The 25,510-nt window shown below is 43.2% G+C and overlaps 2 protein-coding genes across 5 annotated transcripts in view; one reads left to right on the top strand and one right to left on the bottom strand.

Moving 5' to 3' along the window:
* Positions 1 to 25,510, bottom strand: part of CTNNA1 (catenin alpha 1) — a 113,098-nt gene that overhangs the window by 37,846 nt on the left and 49,742 nt on the right. For all 3 annotated transcript variants that reach the window (XM_071759284.1, XM_071759286.1, XM_071759285.1), the window contains exons 8-9: positions 9,416 to 9,496; positions 8,461 to 8,613 (exon numbers count right to left, since the gene is read on the bottom strand). In XM_071759284.1, coding sequence (XP_071615385.1) covers positions 8,461 to 8,613; positions 9,416 to 9,496 — 234 coding nt within the window. The remainder of the gene's footprint in view (positions 1 to 8,460; positions 8,614 to 9,415; positions 9,497 to 25,510) is intronic.
* LRRTM2 (leucine rich repeat transmembrane neuronal 2) lies at positions 17,002 to 20,356 on the top strand. 2 transcript variants are annotated; one of them, XM_071758871.1, is made up of 2 exons: positions 17,002 to 17,518; positions 18,292 to 20,356. In XM_071758871.1, exons 1-2 carry the CDS (start codon positions 17,489 to 17,491, stop codon positions 19,408 to 19,410), a joined length of 1,149 nt encoding a protein of 382 aa, XP_071614972.1. In that variant the 5' UTR covers positions 17,002 to 17,488; the 3' UTR covers positions 19,411 to 20,356. The 2 variants fall into 2 exon arrangements, with proteins under 2 accessions (XP_071614972.1, XP_071614971.1); XM_071758870.1 differs by having other exon boundaries at positions 17,096 to 17,518; positions 17,864 to 20,356.

Genomic DNA, 25,510 nt, shown 5'->3' with positions numbered 1-25,510 from the left:
TTTAGGGCAGCTTCTTCAGAAAGTCAAATACAGAAACCCCTTCTAAATGGGTGCTGGACCCAACCTCCCAGCAGCAGGGTAATCCAAAGGCTTTAATGTGTTTATTGTTGCATAATTTAAAATTGTCACAGTTTCTTCTGCTAGGCAGCACTCTTATAAACAAGAATTGCAATGGCTATGCAGAAGACAAGTCCATACAAAATAAATCCTAGTAGTCTGACCACTATAATTTAAAACTGCAACTGTAAAACCAGCACTGCAGAACTGAGTTTTCAGATGGACTGAAAAGCTTTTCAATTTAACATTAAGCAGTACCCTCTCATAACTGTTGCTCACAAATCCCTGTGCAAAGACAACAAATACACACTCAGTTATACACAGAAGATTTAGGAATTTAAGCTACATGGAAACAAAGCTTTTCAAAGTTGTTCCTGGCATTTCAATTACTGATGAAACTTCTGATTGAACTTCTTGTTTGTTTTTTGTTTTTTTAAATTTTTCTGTTAGAATTTCTCTGGGAATGCTAACTACCACTTTTAAGCAACTGTAAATCCCCCATTTTAAATCCCCCCCAAAAAGAACGGACAGGCAGCCTTGAAGATCTGCTAAGGGAAAGTGATACTCTCACAAAATTCAATAACAGCACATCTAATTTCTTCCTCCCCCACATTAAGAAAATTGTCCAGATTCACTTCATGATGGTCAAAGCCCATGAAATTAATTTATCTGCAGAGACAACTGTTCTGGCAGAACTAAGTGGCAACTGAGGACTCTCAGAAGAGATGTGTCAATTATGTAATCTCCAACTCTCTTAAAAATTTTTTTAAAAGGCTTTTATTATTCAATAAGTCCATACATTTATTAATTCACTCACACACTACAATATTCAGGACAAACGTGAGCATTTTAACATCCATCCTAGTAGGTACCACGTGAGGGAGAAGCCTGACTTAAAGCTATAAATGCTATAAACTCCCTGGTTTTGCAGAGGCATAGCTTATTATTAATTACACAAAAAAGTGCCACTTCTTTTAACACACAGAGGGATGGCAGGAAGACTTTGGATCAAGTCCAGAGTGACTTTGGAGCAAATTACCAGGAGTCACACTGTCAGCTACTCTGATTTTCTGACTTTGGTGGCTGCAAGTAGCTGCAGCTCCACAGGAGGAACCTTGCAAGAGCTTGCTGTGGGCAACAGAATCCCAATGTCTTAACTTACAACAGTCAAAGTCTTTAAATGAAAGAAGCACCACACAGAAAAACTCCAGATGTAAAGCACTGAGAGGGAAGGATGGACGAAAACTGAGATAACTGCTTTTTCCAGAGCTCTACAACCTCACGTAGAAAAGCAGGTTTAATTTCAAGTCTGGTTATGAAGACATGAAAGGGAAATTTCAGCTAGATGGAACAAAAACTGTCAAGCAAAATGTTATCCTTTTTCATTCGGAAGGTTTAGGCACTGAGAAAATGGGGGTTTCAAGGCTTATTTCTACAGGCTAGCAACCAGCTGAAACAGGACAATATTTCATGTACTTTCTGCTCTCTATAATACTGAGGCAAACTGCTGAGGTATTTTCAAGGTTTCTTTTGGCATCAAATCTCAAAACTTGCACCCTTCAAGTTGTGTCTGTGTGTCTAAAAATCAGCTAAACAATACAGCTTTGCATTTGGCTCCCAGCCTAAACCAGTTGTCTCCAGCTACTTGGTGCCATTCTAGGCAGAGCACTCCTCCTATTCAACACTGGTGAGCTCCTTCCATGCCTGGAGGAAACATCTTTGTCTAACAAAGTACAACCCCATGGGCTGTCAAGGGTTCATAAAGAGAAAAACTCAGAGTTTGTGCAGCACAAGAAACCAAACTGGGCTCCATTTACTGAGTAGCAAAGGAGAGCACGTCTCTTTCTCACCAACAGGAAGGTTTTTCAATCAAAGAGGAGGGAGAAGAGGTGTTTGCAGGGAATTAAAATACCTATAGCATAAAATACATAATTCACAGCAGTCAAGTGCTAGCAGGACAGGAATACCTTCATTCCCAGACTTGATTCTCCTTTCCATAGACCTGACTTAAGAGAACAGAGCTGGTGAAGGAACACCAGTGTGCGACGTGGGCACCGTGCCCCTTGGAGACGCAGCTGTAGCAGCAGATGTAACTATTGGCACAAAAACTATTCCTTCCTCAGACAAACAAGCTAAAGTGATAAAATGTTGTTATAAGCACAAAACACATTAGTTACACAAGTCGATCTGAGCTACCATGGCAGAAATCACACTGCTGGTATGTCATGTAGAACAGATCTTAAGCTAAAACTTTCAAAGCGCAACCTCACCATCAAAGCTTCTTAGCCACACAAATGTTTTTCTTGAAAATAAGTGTTTCTAGCAGTGATATTTGGACAGTACCTGAATAATCATCCTTATCGAAAAACACTTCAAGGTTTATCAAAGTGGAAACTATAATTCTTTCCTGTCTCAGTTTGTTTATTGCTCAAAGCGAGCAGCTTTATGATTTTATTAGAGGGTTACAACTTGGTGCCTATTATTAGCTCTTTAAACCAGTTCTTGGCAACTCAGATAACTGTTCATGGCAATTTTAATGGTAATTATAAGCATGTTATGCACTTGAAGAAGGCAACAAAACAGTAAGAGGAATGAGATCTACACAGAGACCAAGAATGAAAATATTGATGCTGTATCTATCAAAGCTATACGCAGAGAGCTCATTTAAAATGCTGTTGGAATTAAGGCAATAATATCTGGAAAATTAAACAGGCCAAGGCTCTATTCCTTTTTCACCTGCCTCTGAAGACATCATGTAAACAGCACCTACATTTAACTGTGTTTATGCTTCATGACTTCCTGTTCACAATTCCCGTTCCCCAATGCTTTTCTGTTGCCAAAGGAAAATGGAAAAGGATTAATACAGGGCTGGTTTTAGTGGGGTAAAAAGACATGACTGGTTTTCCAAACCCTAACCTCATTCACCTCCAACCTCTACACCCTTCACATCTCCCTTGGCCACAGTGTTTAAAGACCAAGCCCCACAGTCATCCAACATCATTCCTGCTCCTGTGGAAGAGGGGTGGCAGGAATGTCTCTCCTCCATGCAGCAGCAACAAACTGGGATACTCCTTAAAGAGAAGAAGTCTCCAAACACCTTGAGCACTCTTCACATATGTGAGGATTGCAGTTCCCCTTCCAACACTTCACCTCCCCCATCAGTTTCACTGTCAGATTACCAATGACTTTGCTTCATCCCGTGGGTACTTACAATGAAATCTGGACAGAAATACTACCCTGAAGGCTCTTACTATAGATCCCTTCATACATAATTTGCTGGAGGCCAGAAGACTGGCCTCAAATAAGCCTTACAAGAACAAAAGCTATCCTATTAAAAGGTCATTTGCCTTTACTTATGTATGATGTATTAAATTTGTATATCCAGTTTTGCTGGAAAATGGAAAAGTTTTTTTTCTGCTGAGGTTTTCCTACTTTACCAATTATAAATGCAAGGAAAGCATGTTCTACGAGTAGAATTTAATTTATTTATGAATTAGTTGACTAATAAAATGAACTTACAAGGAAAGTGGATTGGTTCTTGAAGAGTGTCAGACTTTATAGGGCACATTAGAGTTATACTGGTCATTTACTAAAGGCATTTGTTTTAAATTGCTGCCAAGGTTGTCTATAGACAAATTACAGCAAACGTGCTTGTTCTTAGGGAGAGACATTTTCCACTCCAGATTAAAATGCAAAATTAGTCTTGAGCTGGACTAACTGCCTCTTTTCCAGACCACAGCACAAGGATGTTTCTCTTTTAACACACAATTCCTTTCGAAAGAAAAACAAACAGACCACAAACCTGAGTCTGAAGATAAATAAATGGGTAAGACTCACAAACACTAAGTGCATACCTTAATCACAGAGACAACTGGCTGTGCCCTGATGAGTTGTATCTCATGAACAGAGGACAAGCAAACCTCAGCTTTTCAAAACCTTTGCTGTGTCTGAAGTCCAAAAGGTAACTATTATTTTAAAACCAAGCTATGTTTTACCCACTTCAGATTCTTTTTCACCTGTAAAAAACCTGCAGCTGTGAGGCTCTCAGAAGAAGATACAGGCTGAAAGTATGGGCAAATCAGGATAAATTGCAATTAAAATGCTGCAAGTGTACAAGTCTTTAGGCTTTTGGAGAGTGGTATTTTTAGACTGAGGTCTGAAGAATTAGTCTAGGACAGCAGGCTAGACAGTTAGGGCAGCAGAAGGGGGAAACGTCAGCGTGAAAGGCTACAGATAGCTTGAGCTGCTGCAAGTGCTCAAATGTGATTTTTTCCAAGCAAATAAATTTGCAGTCTGCATCTGTTCATGGCTTTTCACTGAAGATGAGAAAATCATCTCTCCGTATGTAAGATACAACCCAGTGCATTAACAAAAGGCACAGAGCAGTCTTTTCAGATAAACTAAAGCCATTTGAAAAGAAGAAATTATGCTTATGAAATACCACTGAGAGCTTTCACCTCTCCAGTCTTACCAAAGTTTCTCTGAGAAAGAGACTTTAAAATAAAACTTGAGAAAAACATTTGACACAGGGGTACTGGGTTACCGAATAAGGTAAGATTGCTTGTTGTTCTTAAAGAATTACAAACTCTCCCAAATATTCTTCAGCAAGCAAACAGCTACCAGAAGATTTTAGCCTGGAATCTGTTCTCATCTACCTTCTAGCTACCTCATTTCTTAAGGTGTGAAAAACTTCTCCACTAAAAAGCTACAAAGTACAAAATAGTGACAAATTGACACCCTGATTTTTTCTTTTCTAAAGCACTCAGTGGTGTGGCAGAAGTTTCCTCAGACCATTTATGGCTTTTTCACTTTTCAGAGAACAGCCAGAAGTGCCACTGCAGTGACTACTGGGAGCAGTACAAAGGCAACCAGTGCACAAGGGACACAAAGACTGGGACAAACAAAAAGTCAGCATGGTGCTAAGTGACATCAGTACAAGCAAGGACAAATTTGCAGACCAGCCAAGCTCCTTCCAGGGAGGAACATCCAAACCAAGGATGCCAACGCCAAGCTGTCTCTGCTCCAGAGCAAAGTCAGAGGCTGGAGAGCCAAGGCTACCAAGCACCGTAAAAAACCACTGGGAGGCAAGACAGCACTTTACAATCTGTAAAGGGGAAGGCTCTCATTGTTCACAAGTGTATTTAACTTTTCTTATACTGGTTCCTGAAATGCTCTCTCTTCTGTTATCCTTGTGTGCTGCATTTAAATTAGCTTCTCAGTTCCTGAATTAAACTCCTTTAACAAAATTCAGGCAAAGCACTAAGTAGTTAATGGACTGTTAGTAGAGAGCAATTTTGAAAGCTATCTTTGAAATGTATTATTCAACTGAGACAAGTCTCATTTTACTATTTTGCCATTTCTCAGTTTTCAAAAGGCAGCATAAGGGTGTTAGCATTTTACTACATGAGAGACAGATCAGATGGAAGCCCTTTGGGACACAGCTTTGGTGTGGTTTCTCTAGAAGATAAAGACCCAGCAGGCAAGTGAGATTTTGTGGTTGTTGCACCTTTTGGATAAATTTGGCTGCCTTAACTTCAGGAACCACAAAGCAGACAGTGTTCTGCTGCCAAGAAGGGAATGTTTCAAAATAAAATGACCCAAATTATGTGCCTGCATCTCTTTACAGCTCCTTTGAAGGATTCATCAACACCTCTGCACAGCAGGAGTGAGAACCCCTCACGCTGACCCAGGGCAGAGCCAGCACTGCCATTCCCCCCCTCTAGTCAACACCTGCAAGAGTTCAGTGTCAAGAATATAAAGAAATAGGTATCTCCCAGTCCCCTCTAGTGGCTGGTTCACCAGGAGCGCAGCACTGACTCCTCCAGGTCACAGGACCAAGGGGTACTAAATCCAATGCACAAAACCTGTCACTAATGTAGATGTGGATGTGGTGAGTCCCTTAGAGCAGTGCAAGCATCTCACGTGTTTTTCTTCCCATCCCTTAGCATTAAGGAAAGGACACATTCCCTTTTTCCTGTTTCTGAAGCACAGGAGCCTGTCAATCACAGGGTGATACTCAACACAGCTCCATGCTGTGCTGCAGCTGTTTTGTCATATTTGATGTCTCCAGTTACTCAGCAGCATTTCTGAGGGTAGTTAAGATAAACTCCCCAGCATAATTATCTGTAAAAGCAATCCCTTCTCATCTCACCAAGAGGAACATCATCCGCTCTGCTCTTACACAATCTTTCATTGCTTCTCTGGGTAACTCAGTCAAGCTTTCTGCTTGAAAGCAAGATCATACAGGAGCTCACAAATATCCTTCTCCATTCTGCCACAGACTCACAGACAATGTGAGCACAGCCCACCCCAACCCCTCTTCCTTCACAGTAAATTTGACATCACGGACAACTCCGCAGTGGCTCCCTGTCCCCTTGGGAACAGGGCTCTGCAGGAGTGCTATTCCCCTTCTGTCAAAGCTAAGGGTATATATTAATCCATCTAAATTCCTGGAAGAGGTTTATAAGCCATCTCCATCATGCTGCTCTATAGCTATAGTTACATTTTAGACAGCAAAAGCAATAAGCAAGCCTTCAAAAAGTTGTTGCAGCAGCATATCATTTCAGCAGAACCTTTTGATGCCAGTCAGAAATATTGTTTAATGCATACTTCCAGGGGAATAGTCTTTCTTGAAAGACAGACCGTTTGGCTGAATAGAAGTTCTGTAAAACTAATTTGCAGCTTGGCATTTTGCACACAAGCTAAAGGTCAGTAAAAACCACTCTTATGTGCCAGCATGGACAGCCACCCATTGCTTTTCAGAGGGCACAAGTATTCTGAAGGTGCAGGGAGTAAGGGCTCACCTGGTAAGGACAGGAGGGAGCTGCAGAGGGAGCAGAGCAATTACTCCTTTGTAATTATTTTGATAAACTCCCCATGTGGACACACACCCACTGAAGAGGTGGCAGAACAGTCATTCCTATTGTTGTAACATTCAACTTCTCCTGTAAACAAGTCCCCAAAATAATTTTCTAGCTTGCAGCGTGAAGAAGAGAGGCTTTAGACAAAACATGCTTCAAAATGTTCTCACTACTGCACCTGGCATGGTCATATCCTGCTGCCAAGGCAGGGTACAGCAGCACTATCTTCCACCTGCTCTTTTGTCAAACAACATTCATTTCTTAGAATTTAGAACAAAACATCTTTGATACTACATGAAGAAGGCATTTATGCTGAAACGCTGCAGGCCAGAAGTAAAGAAGAATGGATACCTTCAAAGAATTAAAGATTTTCATAGATTAGACAGCAACTCTGAAGAGCTGGACTAGCTTGATGCACCCCAGGCTACAGGGCAGTTGAGCATCATGCTCAGAGTCCCCAAGGCTTTAAAAAAAAAGTGAGAAAAGTATCTTGAGCAAGAGTCAGAAATTACTTTTACTGATGTTCGATAAAAGTCTTATTCCTGAGTAATTTAAATCTGTCAAGTTGTGTTGAAAGTATTCCCAATGAGCCCAGGAGGCACATGGACTCCATTATCAAACTCAGTGATACTAAGAGAGCAAAAACACATCAACCAGTATCTGATTGTTCCCAGGTAGCTGCTGAGGTTAAGCACACAAGCCAGCAGATGCCTCAAAAGACACTGGAGAGCACAGAAGGAGCTTTTGAAATTTATTCCTAGTGGCATCTTTCTTCAGCAATACCTGCAGATGTTTGTTCCTTGCCATTTAGCATCAACAGGAACAAAAAAACCTCATGCAAAAACAGCACCAAGAGGACATGGTTAGTAAGACATAACCATGAACACAGGGTATGACCTCAGGCTGCTCTGTGCAAACTCTCTACTTGCTGGAAAACCATTACCTGTAGGAGTAGGCTGATGACCTTTAATGCATTTTAGTTAAGACAGATCAGTCCTGTTTGAGTGCCTTTGGTTTTCATTAGGAAAAGGTGCCAGGGATCAGTTCTGTTGTCATTGTGAGCTTTTTGTTTATCTTTTGTTTGATCTTTTACACAAAAACATGCAGGTTTTCATCCTAAGAGTCTTCACCTAAAAAGCATGTTATATTCACTGGTGTTTTCTGAGAAGAAAATAAACCTCCTGGCTCTAAGCAATGAGTCAAATTGTCCAGCAGGACAGCCATGCCCATGCCATCATCTCCCTCACTCCTTTATCACCATCTCCAATTCACAAATCAAGGTAACACCATAACATGCTCACAATATGTAGAATACCTAAAGCTACGTGGGCTATGTAACACCAACTGCTGGGTTTTTAGGTGCTTCCTTTGTATATTATTCAAATATTAAATAAAATGGTATTTAAAATCATTTAAATAAAATGTAAAAAGTAAATTTATTGCAGAATTTTCTATTTGTTTCAGGATAATTGAAAACTGCCTTTTGCCTCTCCCTGCCTTAATTTAACTGGGGATAATTTCATTTTAATTTGTACCATCTTACCTCAATCAATTTGTTGGCATGTTCACGGAAAACCTGGGCATATTCTTTAACTTCTTTTTCGTTCCCATTCTTGGCAGCTTCAATCAGTACTAAAAGTGGAACATTTGTTTCCAGAAAAGAGTCTGATACATGGTCCATAACAGCTTTGCGGAGCTAAAATAAAATAAAGGGATGAGTTATTTTTCAGTAGTGTTTCACTGCTGCTTTCCTTTTACTATAGTCATACACAAAGCTTAAGAACTTTTGTCACTGATCCTTTTTCCTTTGTGTGACCAAGGCTTTCCCTGCATTAAGTCTTGTCTATACATTTTTGGCTTCAATTTAAATTAAATCTCCTTAAAAAAAAAAAAAAAAAAAAGATTAGTTATATAAGTGCAACTCACCAGTTTGGCCACAAATATTGATTTAGCAGCTCATATTGGTTTTGCCTGAGTAAATTTGCTGTTTTCCCTCAGCTGATTAAACAACATGCTGATTTAACGTCTATTTTTCTTTTTTTTTTTTTTAAATAAAAACATTTTTCTACAAACTTGTTCCCTATTCTCATTTACTTGAAAAGGCAAATATATTGCTTTAAAAAAACAAATGGACAAAAGACTGATGATGCATACAGTCCTCAAAGAAAATAGGCTCTTGGAGATGAATAGCATGAAAATTACAAAATGTACCTGATTATGTTCTAAATCCATAAAGAGAAAAAAAGAGAGTTGGTGGGGTTTTTTGTTGATGGTTTTTTTTTTTTAAAGCTCTCTTGCAGGGAAGGTGACTAAGAATCTAACATCTTTGTTACACAGTTAACAGGGGATTACATTTCCACCCCATGCTTCAAAAGGCAGCAAAAGGCAAGCCCGCTGCCCACTAAGAACAAGCCAACAAATAACACATATCCAAGAGGGCAAGCATGCCAAAACACACACATTTATCTCTACACCTATCAACTTCATGCATTAATTACCTGTCTACGCAGGTCTCTGGTCTTTTTGGTCATTTTATCAATTGCAGAGTTCAGTGCATCACTCCTTTCTTTGCGTCCAGCCTGGAAGAGAAGAGGCAAAGAGGTAAATGGGTCTTCGGGGTCTCAAGGTGAACCCAGGATTATTCAATTCAAGTACACTGGCAGCTTTTTGGCTTTTAAAAAAAAGTCAAGTCTCCACCTCCCTGGTAAAGCACTCGCTTGGTTGGTTTGGGCAGCACAGGAACATCTGGCATTGTAAGGTTTTACTTTTGACACTCTTCAGCTTGCTTTTAGAAAAGGAGGATTGTTTCCTAAATCTAAACATCTTTTTGCTCTCCATCAGCCAGAGGTTATATTCAACCTCAAGTTTCAGACTTCCCTTTTCTGCCAGCTCCATCGACCACCCTGTGGGTGTCACTGCGTGGAGCCTGGCACAGCTCTGCCTCAACCCTCGGTTTTCCAGTGCCTGAGCTGTCGGGATCACCCAAGGTCAGAGGACTCCACACAGACACCTCACATCTTGCCTTCAACCTGCAGGCACCAGCACCACCACGACCCAGCAGTGCTCCTGCACACACCTTCACCCCAGCTATCACAAGAGACTGCTCTTGGCCAGGCAGCCAATAGCCCCAAATCAATTATTGTTAAGGTAAAAACCTCAGGAAACATTCGTCAGGATGAAACCAAACATTTCACAGAGGTATCCAGGTCCACCCCCCCGAGAGCTGGATTGCACCAAGGTTTGATCCAGCAAGTGCAGAATTAGCCCTGGTGTTAAACTGAGGGCGAGGGGCCAAGGAGCAGTGGCAGTTTCTCTTTTTAAGCTGATGCTGCGTCAAAAATAGCCCAATTTGCATCAAATTGGGAGCATTACATAGAACACTGGTGGTGGCCTGGTTTTACTGGGGGTGTTTTTCCTGTATAATACAGCTTAGAGTTTTGAAACACAGTTTATGCAACCACAATCCAATTTCTGAAGTTCTGAGCTCCGATCAATATAATTATCCTGTAGAGAAGAAAAACCATTTAGCAGCACTAAAGTGTGAGCACGCCAGTTATCAATTCTCCAGATGACAGCCTGGTTTGAAATACCTGGATGGGCAGCCTTTAATCTGAAACACAGAGCCCACTCTACAGCAGAAATGAAATCTAAACAAAACTTTAGGGATGGGAGGGATTGCTAGGATGTTGTAACATCATTATAGTTTAATGAATTATTGAAGATTTGTCACAAAGTAATCAAGTAATTTAATTCTCATCACAAAAGGTAACTGAAAAGTCACTGAAATTAAAAACCAGGAGCTCGCTCTGACTACACCACAGCCTTCAGCACGCAGATTGTTGACCCATTCTTCACTCCACACTCAAAAATCAAAGCTGAAGTCTCCAAATAAAGTGAAGATTAATGTTATTTATTTATTTGACTGCGAACCACTGCCATGCTTGGCAGATACTACAACCAACAGGCTGCTGGGCTAGATAGTCTTGCAACTGCATGTGCTTGCTTTGTCCTAAGCAGCAGCTCTGAGGGTGCTGGTGGCACTTCAAGGTGTGAAATTTTGGCTGATTCTCCCCAAAATCTGAAACCTGCCAGCTGGAAGGGCACTAAAAATCCAGCTCTGAGACAGAAACCCAGAGGTGCTGACACTTTCTGGTGCTCTCATGCCTCCTTACCTATTGCAACGAGACCTTTTCACCCAATCCATGGCACCCCCCCTGAACACATGGGTGTTTTTTCCCAGGAATATCTTTGTATTTAAGATACACACTCATCTATTATGCAGACAGCCAAACATTCAGCTGTTCCAAGAAGAACCATTTTACTTCTCCCTGGGTGCCCCTACATCACCATCTTCAGGCAGAGCAGGCACCCTTCACTTCCACTTGGCTGCCCCTGGCGTCACAGCCCACAACATCCTCAGTGTACATGGACCTGACACCTTCTGGAGCAGAGGGACACCAAGAGATGGCTTCCACTAATGGATGTTCAAGTTCATGAGACCAGACTACACCCTACAAAGCATGCAAACCACACATTAGAGCCTAAGCAGTGCCTATTTCAGACTTGCTCTGCTCCTATTAAGCTGCACCACACATTAGCACAGAAAGAGATGTAGAATCTAAACCCATTAGATTTTAGCAAGGCAGCTCCAGTTCATTTCCACCTTGTTGGCATTCAGAAATTTCAGTACAGAAGCTTGTCAAAAGTATGAAAAGAATTTCCTTCTGAAGGTTTCAGTATAAAACATCCCCTTGATTAAACTGGGGTAATGTAACAGTGGCTCTAGCTACTACTCCAGCTCTTTCCTTAGGGCTGGTGAAACAGGGAGAGGTGAACTCAGTGAAGACCCACACACACACCTGCAGCTTCAGAAAAGAACCTTCTTGTTATTATCAACTGAAAGCATCACAGCCAATTCAAGCCAAGGTCCTGGCCCAGACACAACAATGCCAGCTTTTGCCCATCTAAAGCTTCTTGACTTTTTTTTTTTTTCCATAAAATGAAACATATTTTTACTATGGGGCCAACTATGCCCTATGAGGTCCAAGTGGAGGCAGTGGTCACTGGAGCCCATGAAGAACCACACAGCCTGCAGCTCCTCCAGGGCACTTTACAAACACTGAAGATCCCACTTGACCACAACAGTCACTTATTCCAGGCTCACACACACTCCAGGAATTTTGTCCACACTACCAGCTCAAATAGGACTTGTTGAGCAGTTACTCTCTCTAAAGTAATAAATCATGTTTTAAATGCTTCAAGTGACAGCTTACCACCTCTGGGTAATTCATTCCAGTAACCAATTACCCACAGTAGTAAAAAAACCTGGCCCTTGTTTCTAGTCCAAACTTCAGCTTAGAAGCCAGCTAATGACCCAGCAGCACAACACATGCCAGTGCTATCACAGTACTGAAGCCCAAGTTTGCAGATTACTAATGGGATTTCTAGATATTCACCACAAAGCTCTGCTAAGGGGATCACAAGCTCTGCAGCCAATTGTACAATAAGATAATAGTTGATTTAATAGGGTCATGTTGACCATGTCAGTCATTTTGCAGCATGATACCGCAGCTCTGCCCAGTATCACGGATAATAAATTTATCCACAGCATAAATTTACTTTAAATTAAATCAGATCCTTACCAAAGAGACTAAAATTGGTGTTAAAAATTGCTCATATCCCCTGCTCCCTGTAATTGCTACCCTGCTTGGGAAGCAACACAAGCAGTCACTGTCACATCCTGGCTGTTCCAGATCCCACTGCTATCCCCACTAGGGTTTGTTTTAATGGCTTAAAGTAAAGAAAGGGCATTTGTATAATAGGAGGCAAGTGGAATTGCCATCTCTGTCACAAAGAATTCCCTTAGTAGGCCTGCCATCTGAGTTAAAACAAAAAAACCTGAACAACTGAACCAAGCTTTTCCTGCAGCTACTGATGTTAAAATCTAACCCCAAGTTAGGTAACAGAGAGGGGTGAACACTGTCTTAAAGCCACCAGGATCACACATTTCACATTAAGTTACTTGAAGTTTTTATAGCTAAACATCCAAAACCTACATAGTTACTCTCAATGTTTCATCATTGGTTTGGGCTAAGCTAAACTTAGAGAGCTTCTAAGAGAAATGGTGCCTCCTACCCAGCACCTGCTCCCAGCAGAGCCCAGCATCCTTCCTCCACAAATCATTCAGATGGGAGCCAGATGTGCCACCACTGCCCTGCCTGCCACCCACCACCCAATCCTCTTAAAAAAAGAGGTTTTGCTGAAAGATCTCTGCTTCTGTGAAAGGTCTTCTGAGCTGTTTGTACAACAGGCAGCCCCAACAGGCAGCCCCCTGGTTAATGATGGCAATTTAGTAAGTGCAAGAGCAGTGTTTGGCATCCCTTCCTCTGGGCAGGACTGCAGAGGCAGCTGTATGCTGAGCAATGCTTGGTGGGGAGGCAGGAGATTTAGTGCTCAGACCCACCTTGTCACATGCTTCATTTTTGCCTTGACACCCGGCCTGATTACATGTCTGCAAAGGAGAACCCTCCAGACTCCTCTCTTCCCAGGACTGCAAACAAATCCCAGGCACAGCAGTGCTGATGGGAGACCAGGAAGGGTAAGCAGCAGGGTGTGACATGGGAATTTCAGCAGTGTTTTCTTATCAGAGACCTGAAGGTTGGGGAAGCAGGACTATCTGCTGGCTTGTGGGGGAAAAAAGCCTCCCCTGGTGAGCCCATAGCTTGGCAAAGCATGAGGGCTCCATGGCATCACCCAGGGTTCATCAAGACCCTCAACCAGAACCAAGATGCCTGCAGAGCATGCCACACCATGCCACCAACACCAACATTGTCCCTCTCCCCTGTCATGCTGGCCCCACGCTCCCCTCAGTGCCCAAAGGAGGGGCAGGATTGCTCCTGCACTCCTGGGGCAAACAGGAATTACAATGTGCAACCAGCACCAGGGGCAGAGAGTTGCCAGCCCGGGAGGTGACAGTCACCTCACTCTGCTGCACTTTGCTCTCAGGAAGGCACCACCAGCCAACTGGTCCCACAGTCCCATCCCTCCCACCACTCTGGCCTGAAGGACCTCTCCAGCAAGCCTGATGAGGTGTGGATGATGCTCCACCTTGGACATGCCTTTCTCTTGTGTGTCCACTTCTCCCTGCTAACCCAGCTCCATGGGCACATGCACAAGAACATGCACATGGTAACACTCCAGCCACATGTCTGTGCTCTCCTCCTTCACCTGACCCAAACAAAGGTTCTCTCTTAGCAAAAAAGCTGAAAATTCTCCTGTGATCCCTGAGGTGCAATGGCCCAGCATAAATGAACACCATGGTTTCTTCAGGCAGAAGAGCTGAGCTTCTCTCTTTGTGAGGTGCAGGGCAGCCTCAGCTTCTCCTGCAACTCCAGGGCTTGCCATCCTCCAAGAAAGTCATTCAGCCCACCCTCCATCAAGTAAAATTAGTGTTCCTAATACACTAGGAAGCTTTCCACAAGATGTCAGCCTAACTAAATGACAAGGCTGGCCTTGGGGTGCAATTCTAGTAGGTAGACCAGGAAAACCAGTTCTGCTGCTGCTGCTGGAGGAACGGGGTAAGGGAGAAGCCTCTGCCAGCATTATTTGGTCCAAGCAAGCTTCTTCCTTGGGAGGACATGGCATTCTCTCTCTCTCTCTCTGAGCTGCATGTGATGCTCTGTGTTACCTCAATGTGCCCATTCTGGCAGAAGTCCCCAGGTGATCTCAGCCGTGGTTTTCCTCGCACGCACACGAGTTTCCAGCCTTGGGAGAGATGCTGTCACCTGAGTTTTGTGGACAGCTGGGGGTCATTCCCAGCCTATTACCTTGACCCCCCCTACCCCCTGGAGCAGCTCCTGAAGAACAAGGTGAATATTGCTCCAGACTGAGGAGAAGCTGATGCATGCTTTCAGCATCATCTGATGCTTCATGACAAGCGCAGGTAAAAACATATTTTGCTACAAAAAGCACCAAAGAGGTTCACATCACATCGATGGTTTCCCAAAGAGAGAACTCACTGGCAAGGTGCTAAATAGCCCTGGTTTGGTTACTGGCCAAAGAACGGATGGCTCTAGAAAGGAAACAACTTCCCCTGTTTGAACATTATCTCTCAACTGCCAAATTACACAGTCCTAATGTGGGAGGAACCTACCAACAGACACTGACGCAAAAAAAGCAAAATGTTTCCAAAAGACACCTAATTTGAGCCTGCTGGTAAACAAAGAGGTTCCACAGGAGAGGAGCAACATCTGACCTTAAGAGCTGTTCTCATTTTATTAATGACAATATTCACAAAGTTGCTGGTTTTTTCCTATGTTACAATATTTAAATGTGACCAAAATTCAAATCAACACCTGTAATCAGGATTTTGCACCAGGTGAGCTGCTATGGGAAGGATGAACGCGGGTACCTGGGTGCAGTAGTTCCATCAGACAGCTGACAGATATAGCTGGATTTCAGCTCCTGGACTTGTCAGACAGTGAGCACAGGGAGTTAAAAACTCTATGTAATATTTTTTGTTCACTCTAGAGCAAATCTGAGAATATGTCAGAGCAATTAGAGTTCACCTAGCACTTCCTAGTTCACTGTATCATTACAGTTATTTTCATAATGGGTTAGGAATGGATTTTTGTTTTGGCTTGGTTTGGTTGGTTTTCTGCTTGGCTTTTTTTGGGAGGGTGGGTGGGTTTGAGGTTTTCTGTTTTTTGAAGAGTTTACCCTCTCCATCCCCTTTCCACTTAGCACTTCCCTTCAGTCTGCTCTGTACCTGTAGGGAACCAAAGCTTATGAGCAAAAGGTAAACAGCCAGTTTATTTTAAAATCTTTTTTTGACACAATTCATCATCGTCCTCCACCAGTGTGACAACTTTGTTATCCTCAGCTCATCCAATATCTTGAGGTTGTCAGTGATACCTTGCCACTACAGAGCAAACATTTTCAAGGGCCTTGTACTACATTATTGCTTTATATTTCAAAGTGAAAATAAAAAAGCTCATCCAAGTTGCTTGGGGCAGAAAGCTAATGCTTCCCTGCCTCATCCACACTGAGTCAAGGCCAGAGCAACTCCTCCCAAGGCCTTCCTGCACATACATGCAAAATTCCTAAAATGACTCGTATCAAGCTTTTCGTTTACCTTTCAGCACCACACTTTGCTCCAGCCAGGAGGGCAATGAACTTTTAAAAGCAGCAGCCATGGCAGCACAACTGCCTCCTCCTCGCTGCGTGTGCTGCGTCTGCTCAGCTCCAACAGCACAGAGAGCTTTGCAGGGTCACTGTGTCAGCAGATGCAGATTTTTGCAACTCTGGAACAGGTAACAGCTCCGGAGCCAGATGCTAATGGCAGAAGCATCCCTCCCTTTCACAGGTGGCAGATGACAGCAGAATGTCATCAGCTACCACAAAGAAGCCCTCAAACTGCTTTGAGCCCCGATGGTGAACGCCACCCTCACCGTCTCCCTTCCTGCACACTTCAGTCCTTAGGAAAAAGCCAATTATCAAAACCACCATTTGGGGTGGGGAAAAAAAAAATCCCACATTTTCTAGTTTCATAACTGCAGGCTGTCAAGCTGGATTCCAATTCAGTTTTTCCTGCGCCCTAACGCAAGCTCTGCTTTTTCCAGAAATGTCTCCCGGCTTGAAACGTTCACTCCCCTCCTTTGCTGCGGGTTGGGTGCTGTGTTTGGACACACCACCTTCACCCAGTGACTCCTCTCCCCTCTTTCACAGGGACACGGTGGCACGCAGCTGTCAGGTGTAGCTTGAAGCTGCCCCAGTCCCTCTCACCTCTGCCAAAAGCTGATGCTCAGCAGCATCCCTTGTTCAAACAGTGGCTACTTGGTAGCTAAAAGTTCTTTTTCTGCAGCGGTACTGACCAGCACACAGGCAGCAGCCAGCACCAAAGCGCTTCCACCCGCAGCTCTGCGCTGCTCCCAACCCCAGCGCAGATGTAGCAGGAGGGGGAGAAGGGGTGGTGCAAGTCTTTCCTAGTCCTTCTATCGCAGGGACGGAGGGCTCCTGCCGTGGATTTCCCCCCCCACCTCCCTCTATCAGTGGTCTTTAAGAGGCTCACAGTATGCACCACACTGCTTTAAAGCAGCAAAGCTTCTGGAAAACCCAAACAAAAGGAACGTCACCAGGTGACGTCAGCCTATATACAGCCCTGTGTGGTCGCAGCGCATAAGCAAATCCATTCTTGTACTGCTTCCCTGAAAAGCTTTTCAGTAAATGCACTCATGCTACTACAGGAGCTTCTCTCGGCAATAAGCCACCCATCTGCCATCAACAAGTTAGGGCTAAAGGGAGCCACAGCTGTGGAGAAAGGAAACGGGAGCCTCAATTAAACAGCTGAGCAGCCCCAGAGGATGAAAACTTGTATTAAGCCTTGATTTCCAAATCGCAGACCTGTCAGAGGAGAGCGAGCCCGTGATTTCAAAAGGAATACTCCGAGAGAGCACGGTGGATTCAATTTTGCACTAATATCAAAGGACACGAAACCCAGTAAATTATTCAAAGGCTATCTTACATTAGAGCCTTTTACAGACTCACCACGTTGAGTCTCAAACTACGACTGAATGCAACCTCCAATGTACTCAAAAGAATGGGTAAGTTCCTGCGTTTCTCTATACCCTGTGTAATGAATGACTGGCTGTGCTTTAAATAAGCAGTTAGGTGCTAAAGCAGATTCTTGTTTTGCACTGAACCTTGTGAGGAAAAAAAAAATGTTTTCCGATTGTGACACTGTAATCCTCCGTAATAGAGATAAAGACTGATCCTAAGTGTAATATCCAAGTATTCTGTGTTTCGTAGTAAAGTTGTTTCTTGCATTTAGAATTAGCTTGTCAGAAATGCATGGCAATGTTATCTGCAGTGAAATCTTCCATCGTGATGTTCAAAGTATACTGATAAGGCTATCCTATCTTGTTGTTTTCCTAAATTATATTCTGCAGGCTTACATTTCAAGTGGCCATTAGGGGCTCGTATGCTGGCAGCACTATATGCAATGAGTATGGTTTTAAAAATGCTGCCTGCCTTGGGCATGGCTTGTCCACCAAAATGTCGCTGTGAGAAGCTGCTCTTTTACTGTGACTCTCAGGGGTTTCACTCAGTGCCAAACACCACTGAAAAGGGCTCGCTAGGTTTGTCACTGAGGCACAATTATATTTCTGAACTTGAAAGGGATCAATTTGCAAGCTTCAGTCAACTTACTTGGCTTCACTTAGATCATAATCAAATTGCAACAGTCAGAGAAGATTCTTTTCAAGGACTGTATAAACTTAAGGAATTAGTCTTAAGTTCCAACAAAATCTTTCATTTGCCAAACACAACTTTTAGCCAGCTGCTTAACCTGCAGAATTTGGACCTCTCTTTTAATCAGTTATCCTCTCTGCACCCCGAGCTCTTCTACGGTCTTCGCAAGCTACAGACCTTGCACTTACGTTCCAACTCCCTGCGGACCATCCCAGTCCGCCTGTTCTGGGACTGTCGTAGCCTGGAGTTCCTGGATTTGAGCACAAACCGCTTGCGAAGTTTGGCTCGCAACGGATTTGCGGGATTAATCAAGCTGAGGGAGCTTCACCTAGAGCACAACCAGCTGACAAAGATTAATTTTGCTCACTTCCTCCGGCTGAGCAGCCTGCACACGCTCTTCTTGCAGTGGAACAAAATTAGCAACTTGACATGTGGGATGGAGTGGACCTGGGGCACCTTAGAAAAGCTCGATTTGACTGGAAACGAAATCAAAGCCATCGACCTAACAGTCTTTGAAACTATGCCTAACCTTAAAACCCTCCTCATGGATAACAACAAGCTCACCACTCTGGATTCCAAGATCCTGAGGTCGCTGACATCCCTCACCACCGTGGGCCTCTCCGGCAATCTGTGGGAATGCAGCCCAAAGATCTGCGCCTTGGCCACATGGTTGAGTGGCTTCCAAGGTCGGTGGGAGCACTCCATCCTCTGCCACAGCCCTGACCACACCCAGGGAGAGGATATTCTGGATGCAGTGTATGGTTTTCAGCTTTGCTGGAATTTATCGACTGTTGTTACGCCCCTGGCTACGACCGAGGCGGCTCCGACTACCGAGTACACAAAAAGAACCAGCTCTTCTCATTTCCATGTGGGAGACAAAGAGATTCCAACTACAGCAGGCATGGTCGTTACCACTGAAGAACCTTTCCCCGAGCCAAACAATGCCATCTTCACTCAGAGGGTAATTACAGGAACAATGGCTTTATTGTTTTCTTTCTTTTTTATCATTTTTATAGTGTTCATCTCCAGGAAGTGCTGCCCTCCCACACTAAGAAGAATTAGGCAGTGCTCAATGATTCAAAACCACAGGCAGCTCCGATCCCAAACCCGGCTGCATATGGCAAATATGTCAGACCAAGGACCCTACAACGAATACGAACCCACCCACGAAGGACCCTTCATCATCATCAATGGCTACGGACAGTGCAAGTGCCAGCAGCTGCCCTATAAAGAATGTGAAGTATAATGCCTACTCCATGCCATCCCAAGTCAAATCAGATAAGTAACCTATTTTAAAAAATTGTAGGGGACCTACATCAGATTCTAATTTTTACAAACATTGACATAAACCTAATTTTCCAAGCTACTTAATGGAAAAATTGTTCATGGAGTGGTGCCGTACTTTTAAGTTGTTTGGTTTTTTTTTAAAAAGAAAAAAAGAAATCCATAATATTTTCAGTGTTAAAGAAGCAATGACTACATTAAACTTGCACTCCTAATGTTGAAAAGTCTAAAGAGATCACCTCAAACTATGTAAAATGTTTCATGTTATGTAATTATATGACTGTGTGTAAACATTTATCCCCGAGTCTTCATATTCTACTTTTTCTAACGAAAACAGTCAGAGGGGAAGGAGAGGATATCTGCACAGAGACCTGCGGGGGGGGACACACACGCTCCGTTTGTTCCACTGCAGCTGTAGGATCCCAAACACCCCAGCTGGCTCCCTTCACTTGAAAGGCAGCCGTGGAGGAAGATTTTCCTCCTCTCATCATTTCGCTCCAGTAAAAAAGGGGAGGGGAAACAACAACAACAAAAAAAGAGCAGCAAAGGTCCGGGTGAGGATTGAAGTGCATTGGGGAGCAGGGAATTTCTCTGAGATCCAGGTTTCCTATCTGCATTCCTAGTCTGGCTTGCTTCAAGGGAGCTTCCTCAGGACAGGCAGGGGAAGGAGCAGTTCACAGGGTCACCAATTATCATCAGGAGGGTCACAAATCGCAGAAGGACTCTCCAGGCACTTGGAAAGTAGGCAGCCCAGCTCAGTTAGGAAGGCTCAGGACGACAGGATCGATTCGAAATATTAAGTCCATTCAATTCTTATCCTCTCTCTGGCTTGGACTTGATGCTGCTTTTCATGAATTCTGGGCTAATGACTTGCCACTATAAATAAAGGACATTTCAACACCTTTTTTCATGTGTAAATACCCTTAATGCAAGTTTTTCTTAATCAAAAGTAAATCTCAACTGCAAGGTTAAGGAGAAGGAAGGGAGGAAGGAAGGAAGGAAGAAGCCTCTCTTTGTCCCCCCGCTGCCCCCCCAGCTGAAGCTTCCTCTCGCCTGGAAGCTATTTTCATGCTCCAACTCCACTGGTTTCTCTGGAGACAGAATTAGGCCCTGTAATATAAGCACTCACTTGTCCTCCTCTTTCAGAATTCAAGGTAATTACCGGTTTAAAAAAAAAAAAAAAAGAGTAAAAATACATATCTTCTGACAAGTTAGGATAATGAGTTTATAGAATAGTTCACTGAAAAATGTTTCATTTCTTACTTGATATGGGACAGAACCTAAACTAGTATGCCATTTAAAAAAAATCATATATAGAGATATATATACACACACATGCACTTCATTCTTAAGGAGTAATTTGCTTTCTTTATCCAGAAGTACCATATTGCTATTTCTACTATATTGTGAAATTATATGTAAATATTTGCAGATCTATGCAGCGATGGTGGCATTCAGATGCCACGGGGGTGGGGGCACGGGGGGTTCTGGAAAGCATTTCACTATTTTTAAGTCAACTGCTCAAATATTGTAAACATTCTAACCAAAGCTAAAAGAACTATAGGGATGGAAATTTTTTTTTAATATATATATATATACACACACACACACACACACACACACACGTATAGAACTAAAAAGTGTCGTGTCCAATGCTGCAGTGTTAAACAACTACCAGCACACAAATCAAGAAAAATGCCTCACAGTTTTGACATACCTTGAGGACAACAGTAATTACAGTATGCTAATTGTGTTGTACTAAACTATTCCACAACGGGGTTTTTTTAAACAGGAAAAAAAAAAAAAAATCACTGCATAAAAATGTTTGCTGTTTCACTCTGCTTTTATATATCTGTATTACCACTTAGTGAGGTATTTCGGGTGCAATTATACAACAGTTTGATGTTTGATTGTGAAATTAATTCGTCCAAGGCAATTACAGCAAGATAAGTGTGACTTTAAGATTTTACATAAAGATTTTTTCCATTACTGGTTTTGAAGGTATTAATTCCCATCATTTTACTTTTCCAGACAGTGCCCTTCTTATCAAACAGATAATGTGTTTACTTCTAATGACTGTAGTTAATGGAAGAGACTTGGTTTTTGTGGGTTTTCGGGAGGGTTTAACACTGCACTGAGCCACTTCACACCTATTGTAGGAAATCAGTTTACTGCTTTCAACTGGATACAACAAATCCTGCAGGGCAGAGGGACAAAGAGCAAGTATTTGCAATTATTGAATCCCACATGAGCCAGCAGGCCAGGCCTGAGCTGATAAATACAAAAATGTGTTGGTCTCCAAGGGTATTTAGCTGCTTGCTTTCTGCTTACCATGAGTAAGTGCTCCCAGCTCTTCCCTTACATCCAAGGCTTTTGCCCATCACCATCTCAGCCACATCCTGCCCCTGGCTGTGCCCCCCTTACCTTGCACTGACACCACGGTCTGCAGCACCAGGACCTGGGGAGCAGACACTCTGGGGAACGATTTTTATGTACAGCTGTAGGACACCAGCAGAGACAGAGTTGTAAGTGAGCTCATTAATTACCCTGGCAGCCCAATAATCTTGCTACACTATCATCAACCCTAAAATGTCAGTGCTGAGCTCTGGTGTCCTCAGGTGCAGTTGCAGGAAGGAATCCCACCATCCCTGCTGTAACAATCCAAAAGCCACCACTCCAGCCTTCTACAGGGCAAGGAGCAGTGGCTGCTGGACTGAAGCTCTGAGGTTCCCCCCAGGGTGGGGGGTGCTGCCCAACACCCCAGCTCTGCCCACTACACCCAAGACCAGTGAGGCAGATGTTCCAGCAGTGCTGGGTTTCAGCCTTTTCTCCACCCCAGCCACTCATACCATTTTTCTGAGCATTAGAGCACTGTTGCAGTGTCTCCCTAAGCAAACACAGCCAGGCACCCAACTTCTCTCCCCCACCAGTATCCCCACTGGTCCTGCAGTATCCCCACTGGTCCTGCAGTGCTGCCTTGGCTTGCAGACAGGGAAGCAGGAGGCCAGCAGACAGAGCCCAGCACAGCACTGCTCTTACCCTGACTCTCTGTGCTATACCCTAATCCTCAGCCTGTTTCCCAAACGCCATGGTTTATGTCTGCCATTTCCAAAATCATTTGTTGCCAGGTTCCAGGCGTAAGCAAAGCGATTCTGCAAACATTACATTTAGGGTAACAGGTATCATAAAACTTGCAGAGTGCCATACATGAGCAGTGAAGTCAACTTGAATTCCCTAAGGAGGGACAGCAAAAGGCAGGCAAAGCCAGAGCTCTGCACAAGGACAGGACCAGAAGCCGTTCATTTTGGGGGTTTGGCTGTGGTTTAAAGTAGTGTCTTCCATTCCCAATTTTTTGTGACCCTTCCAAGAAGGAGGGTATCATAATAATTGCATTACTCAACAGTCTCTGATTTATTTTGCTTAAGGACCAAGAACCACGAAGATATAGTTTAAATTCATGGTATTTCAGCATGAGTACTGGCTGATGACAAGGGGTTGCTAACTTGCTCTCCCCCAGACAGCATCCCTGTTGCACTGCCTCAGTTTCTACAGGTCCTAAATAGCATTACAGGTGCTTTGCCACCCCCAGGCACAGCCTCACCCAAGTGTCCAGGGCCTTTTAGGAATGAGAATGTTTCCTACTGCTCAAGATCCTGGTCCCATCCAAATATCTTCTCCAGCCTCACTGATCTCCAGCCAGCTTTTCCTCCTCACCCCCCACCCTTCATGTCAGTGAAAGGCAAACCTAGCAGCACAAGTTGAATTTTTGAGTCATCGTTCTGGAACAGGTCTGAATTAATGCTTTCAGCTCCCCTCTCATTAGTCGCTCTGCATTAGATCATCAGTTAAATGCACACAACTAAAAATTACTTGATCAAGAGTAAAATGGGTAAGTGTTTAGTCTCCAGCTGAAGTGTTCCTCTGCACAGAGCTCCCATTTCCTATCAGATTGAAACATAATTAATGCCACTATATCAATGTTTGGTTTTGTTTGCTTTTCCCTCGAGCAGAAATGATCTGATTTTTCAGTGATAAACCTACCCTGCATGCAAATCTAAGCATCTGAACTTATGTCCCATTACCCCCCTCAGAAGACAGCAGCCTACTGCTACCACGTAAAATCAGAAACATCCAGTGGCTTTAAAGCAAAAACCTGCACTACGTTTATTTTTTTCACGTGGCTTGGTTAATTTCTGCACTACTTTAATGAAAATAAAGTAATTTAATTTTCTGATCTGCATGGCCATCAAAATCCATCTGTTCAGAGCTATGAAAGCTGCCCAGAAGCTTAATTTCATGTTTCTTATGAAGTTTTCTATAAGAGTCAAGTTCAGTGAGGAATACTGTGGTATTTCTCCAACCCCTCCCTTTCCTCTCTCCCCTCCTCCCCCCCCCCAAAAAAAAAGGAATAAGCAAAGAAAGAGCAAAACACCAAAGTCAGTTGCACAGCAGCAGATCGTCCCTTCCCACCCCTTCAGCCATTGCAAAGAGTCCCACATGCTAAAAAATGGTTATTTTGGAGTCTGCTGGACACCCAGAATTTCACATCTTGCATGAAAACCTTTTGAGAGGTACCTAGGGAAAGGTAACAGAAGCTTTGGTGGACAGAATCAAGGCTCAGATAGGGCAAAACTTGCACTAAGGGCAAAACACCAGGCAGCTTGTGCACCTGGAAAGCTACACCTTCACCCACTCCTTCTGTAAAAAAAGGAAAAAAACCAAAACACGCTCTGGCTTTCTTTTTTACTAATGAAAACATAGTAAGTGAACTATTCTACCAGTTTTGCAACCACAGATTAAAAAAAAAAAAAAAAAAAAAAAAACAACCCTAACAGTCCCAGATGCATTGTATCTAAATTATGTCTAGAGAGCCAACTTCTGGTGGGAGGGGTGGAAGTGGTGGAGTAAAACAAAGTTCAGTGTACAGAAAAATTTTGTTATTAAAAATTGTGTATACTGTAAACCCGCATTTGCCTCTTTCTTTCTCCCTTTTCAAACACAGGTGTCAAAAGCTCATTCTTTCACAATACAGAGACCAGACTACAGCCACTACCCGAAGCAGGCAGGTCAGGTTTGGACCAGTCCATTTGCCATAATCCTATCACCTTCTGTTTTACAGCAATAAATGAGCTGGCCTGCACGGGTTCTTCCCTAGCGTGAGGTCTCTTGATTAACATAAACCGGTCCAAGCAAGATGCAAGTCTGAAAACCAACCCAAATCTCAACTCTTGAGACTGATCCCCTGGGAGTTCCTGTGTCAGGAGGAGCAGAGGCAGCAGTGTCCCCTCCAGCAAGGCTGCCTGCTCCAAGACCTCCCTCTGGCCCTGGCTGGTCCCTGGGGTCACCTGGCAGACCCGGTGCTCCTGCCTGCCAGGAGCATGGCATTCCCAACAGGAGCCCTTTGCTGGGAACTCAGTGAGAACAAACAATCAGTCTCATGGTGAGATGTCAAACTAGCAAGGCATCACTTCAGCTTTGAATTACAGCCATCGAGAAAGTGTCAGAAATACAAAATGTTCTTTAAACAGGTTATTGCAAGGAAGATAATGTTCAAAATCATGGTGCTTCAATAGCAGGAGAGAGATTTCTGATTCAGGGAACTGACAAGTTCACAGACACAACCCAAAAGCCTTCATACAACAGCTGAACAAAGAACAAGTTTCAGGATGTTCCAAGGCAATTACATGCACTGAACTGCCAGCTAAAATCATTTTAGTAACTAAGCCATAGCTGCACTTGCTTTTTTTTGCAAAAGGTTTGGCTACAGCAAGTTCTCAAGGGTTTTAAATGTCAGTTGGCTAACTGCTCCTCAAATCCCTCTAAATGCCTCAAAGCAGCACATGATAAATCTATTTTCTTAAACTGTCAAAGAGACCGATTTTAATATAACAAAAATTGGAAATGCAAAACCTGTTGTTTTCACAAGGTATGGTACACAGGAGAAAAATCAGTATTCTGAAAGTACTATGCAAAACCTTTAAATCCAATTAGTAACAAGGAAATGTCAACATCACTAGCAACTTACTTGTAAATATAGGCTGTGTTAAGACAACTGCAAAAAA

Source organism: Heliangelus exortis, chromosome 15, assembly GCF_036169615.1.
Source record: "Heliangelus exortis chromosome 15, bHelExo1.hap1, whole genome shotgun sequence".
Classification (NCBI taxonomy): domain Eukaryota; kingdom Metazoa; phylum Chordata; class Aves; order Apodiformes; family Trochilidae; genus Heliangelus; species Heliangelus exortis.
Note: the sequence above shows the minus strand (reverse complement) of the source record. Positions and strands in the feature narration are given on the sequence as shown.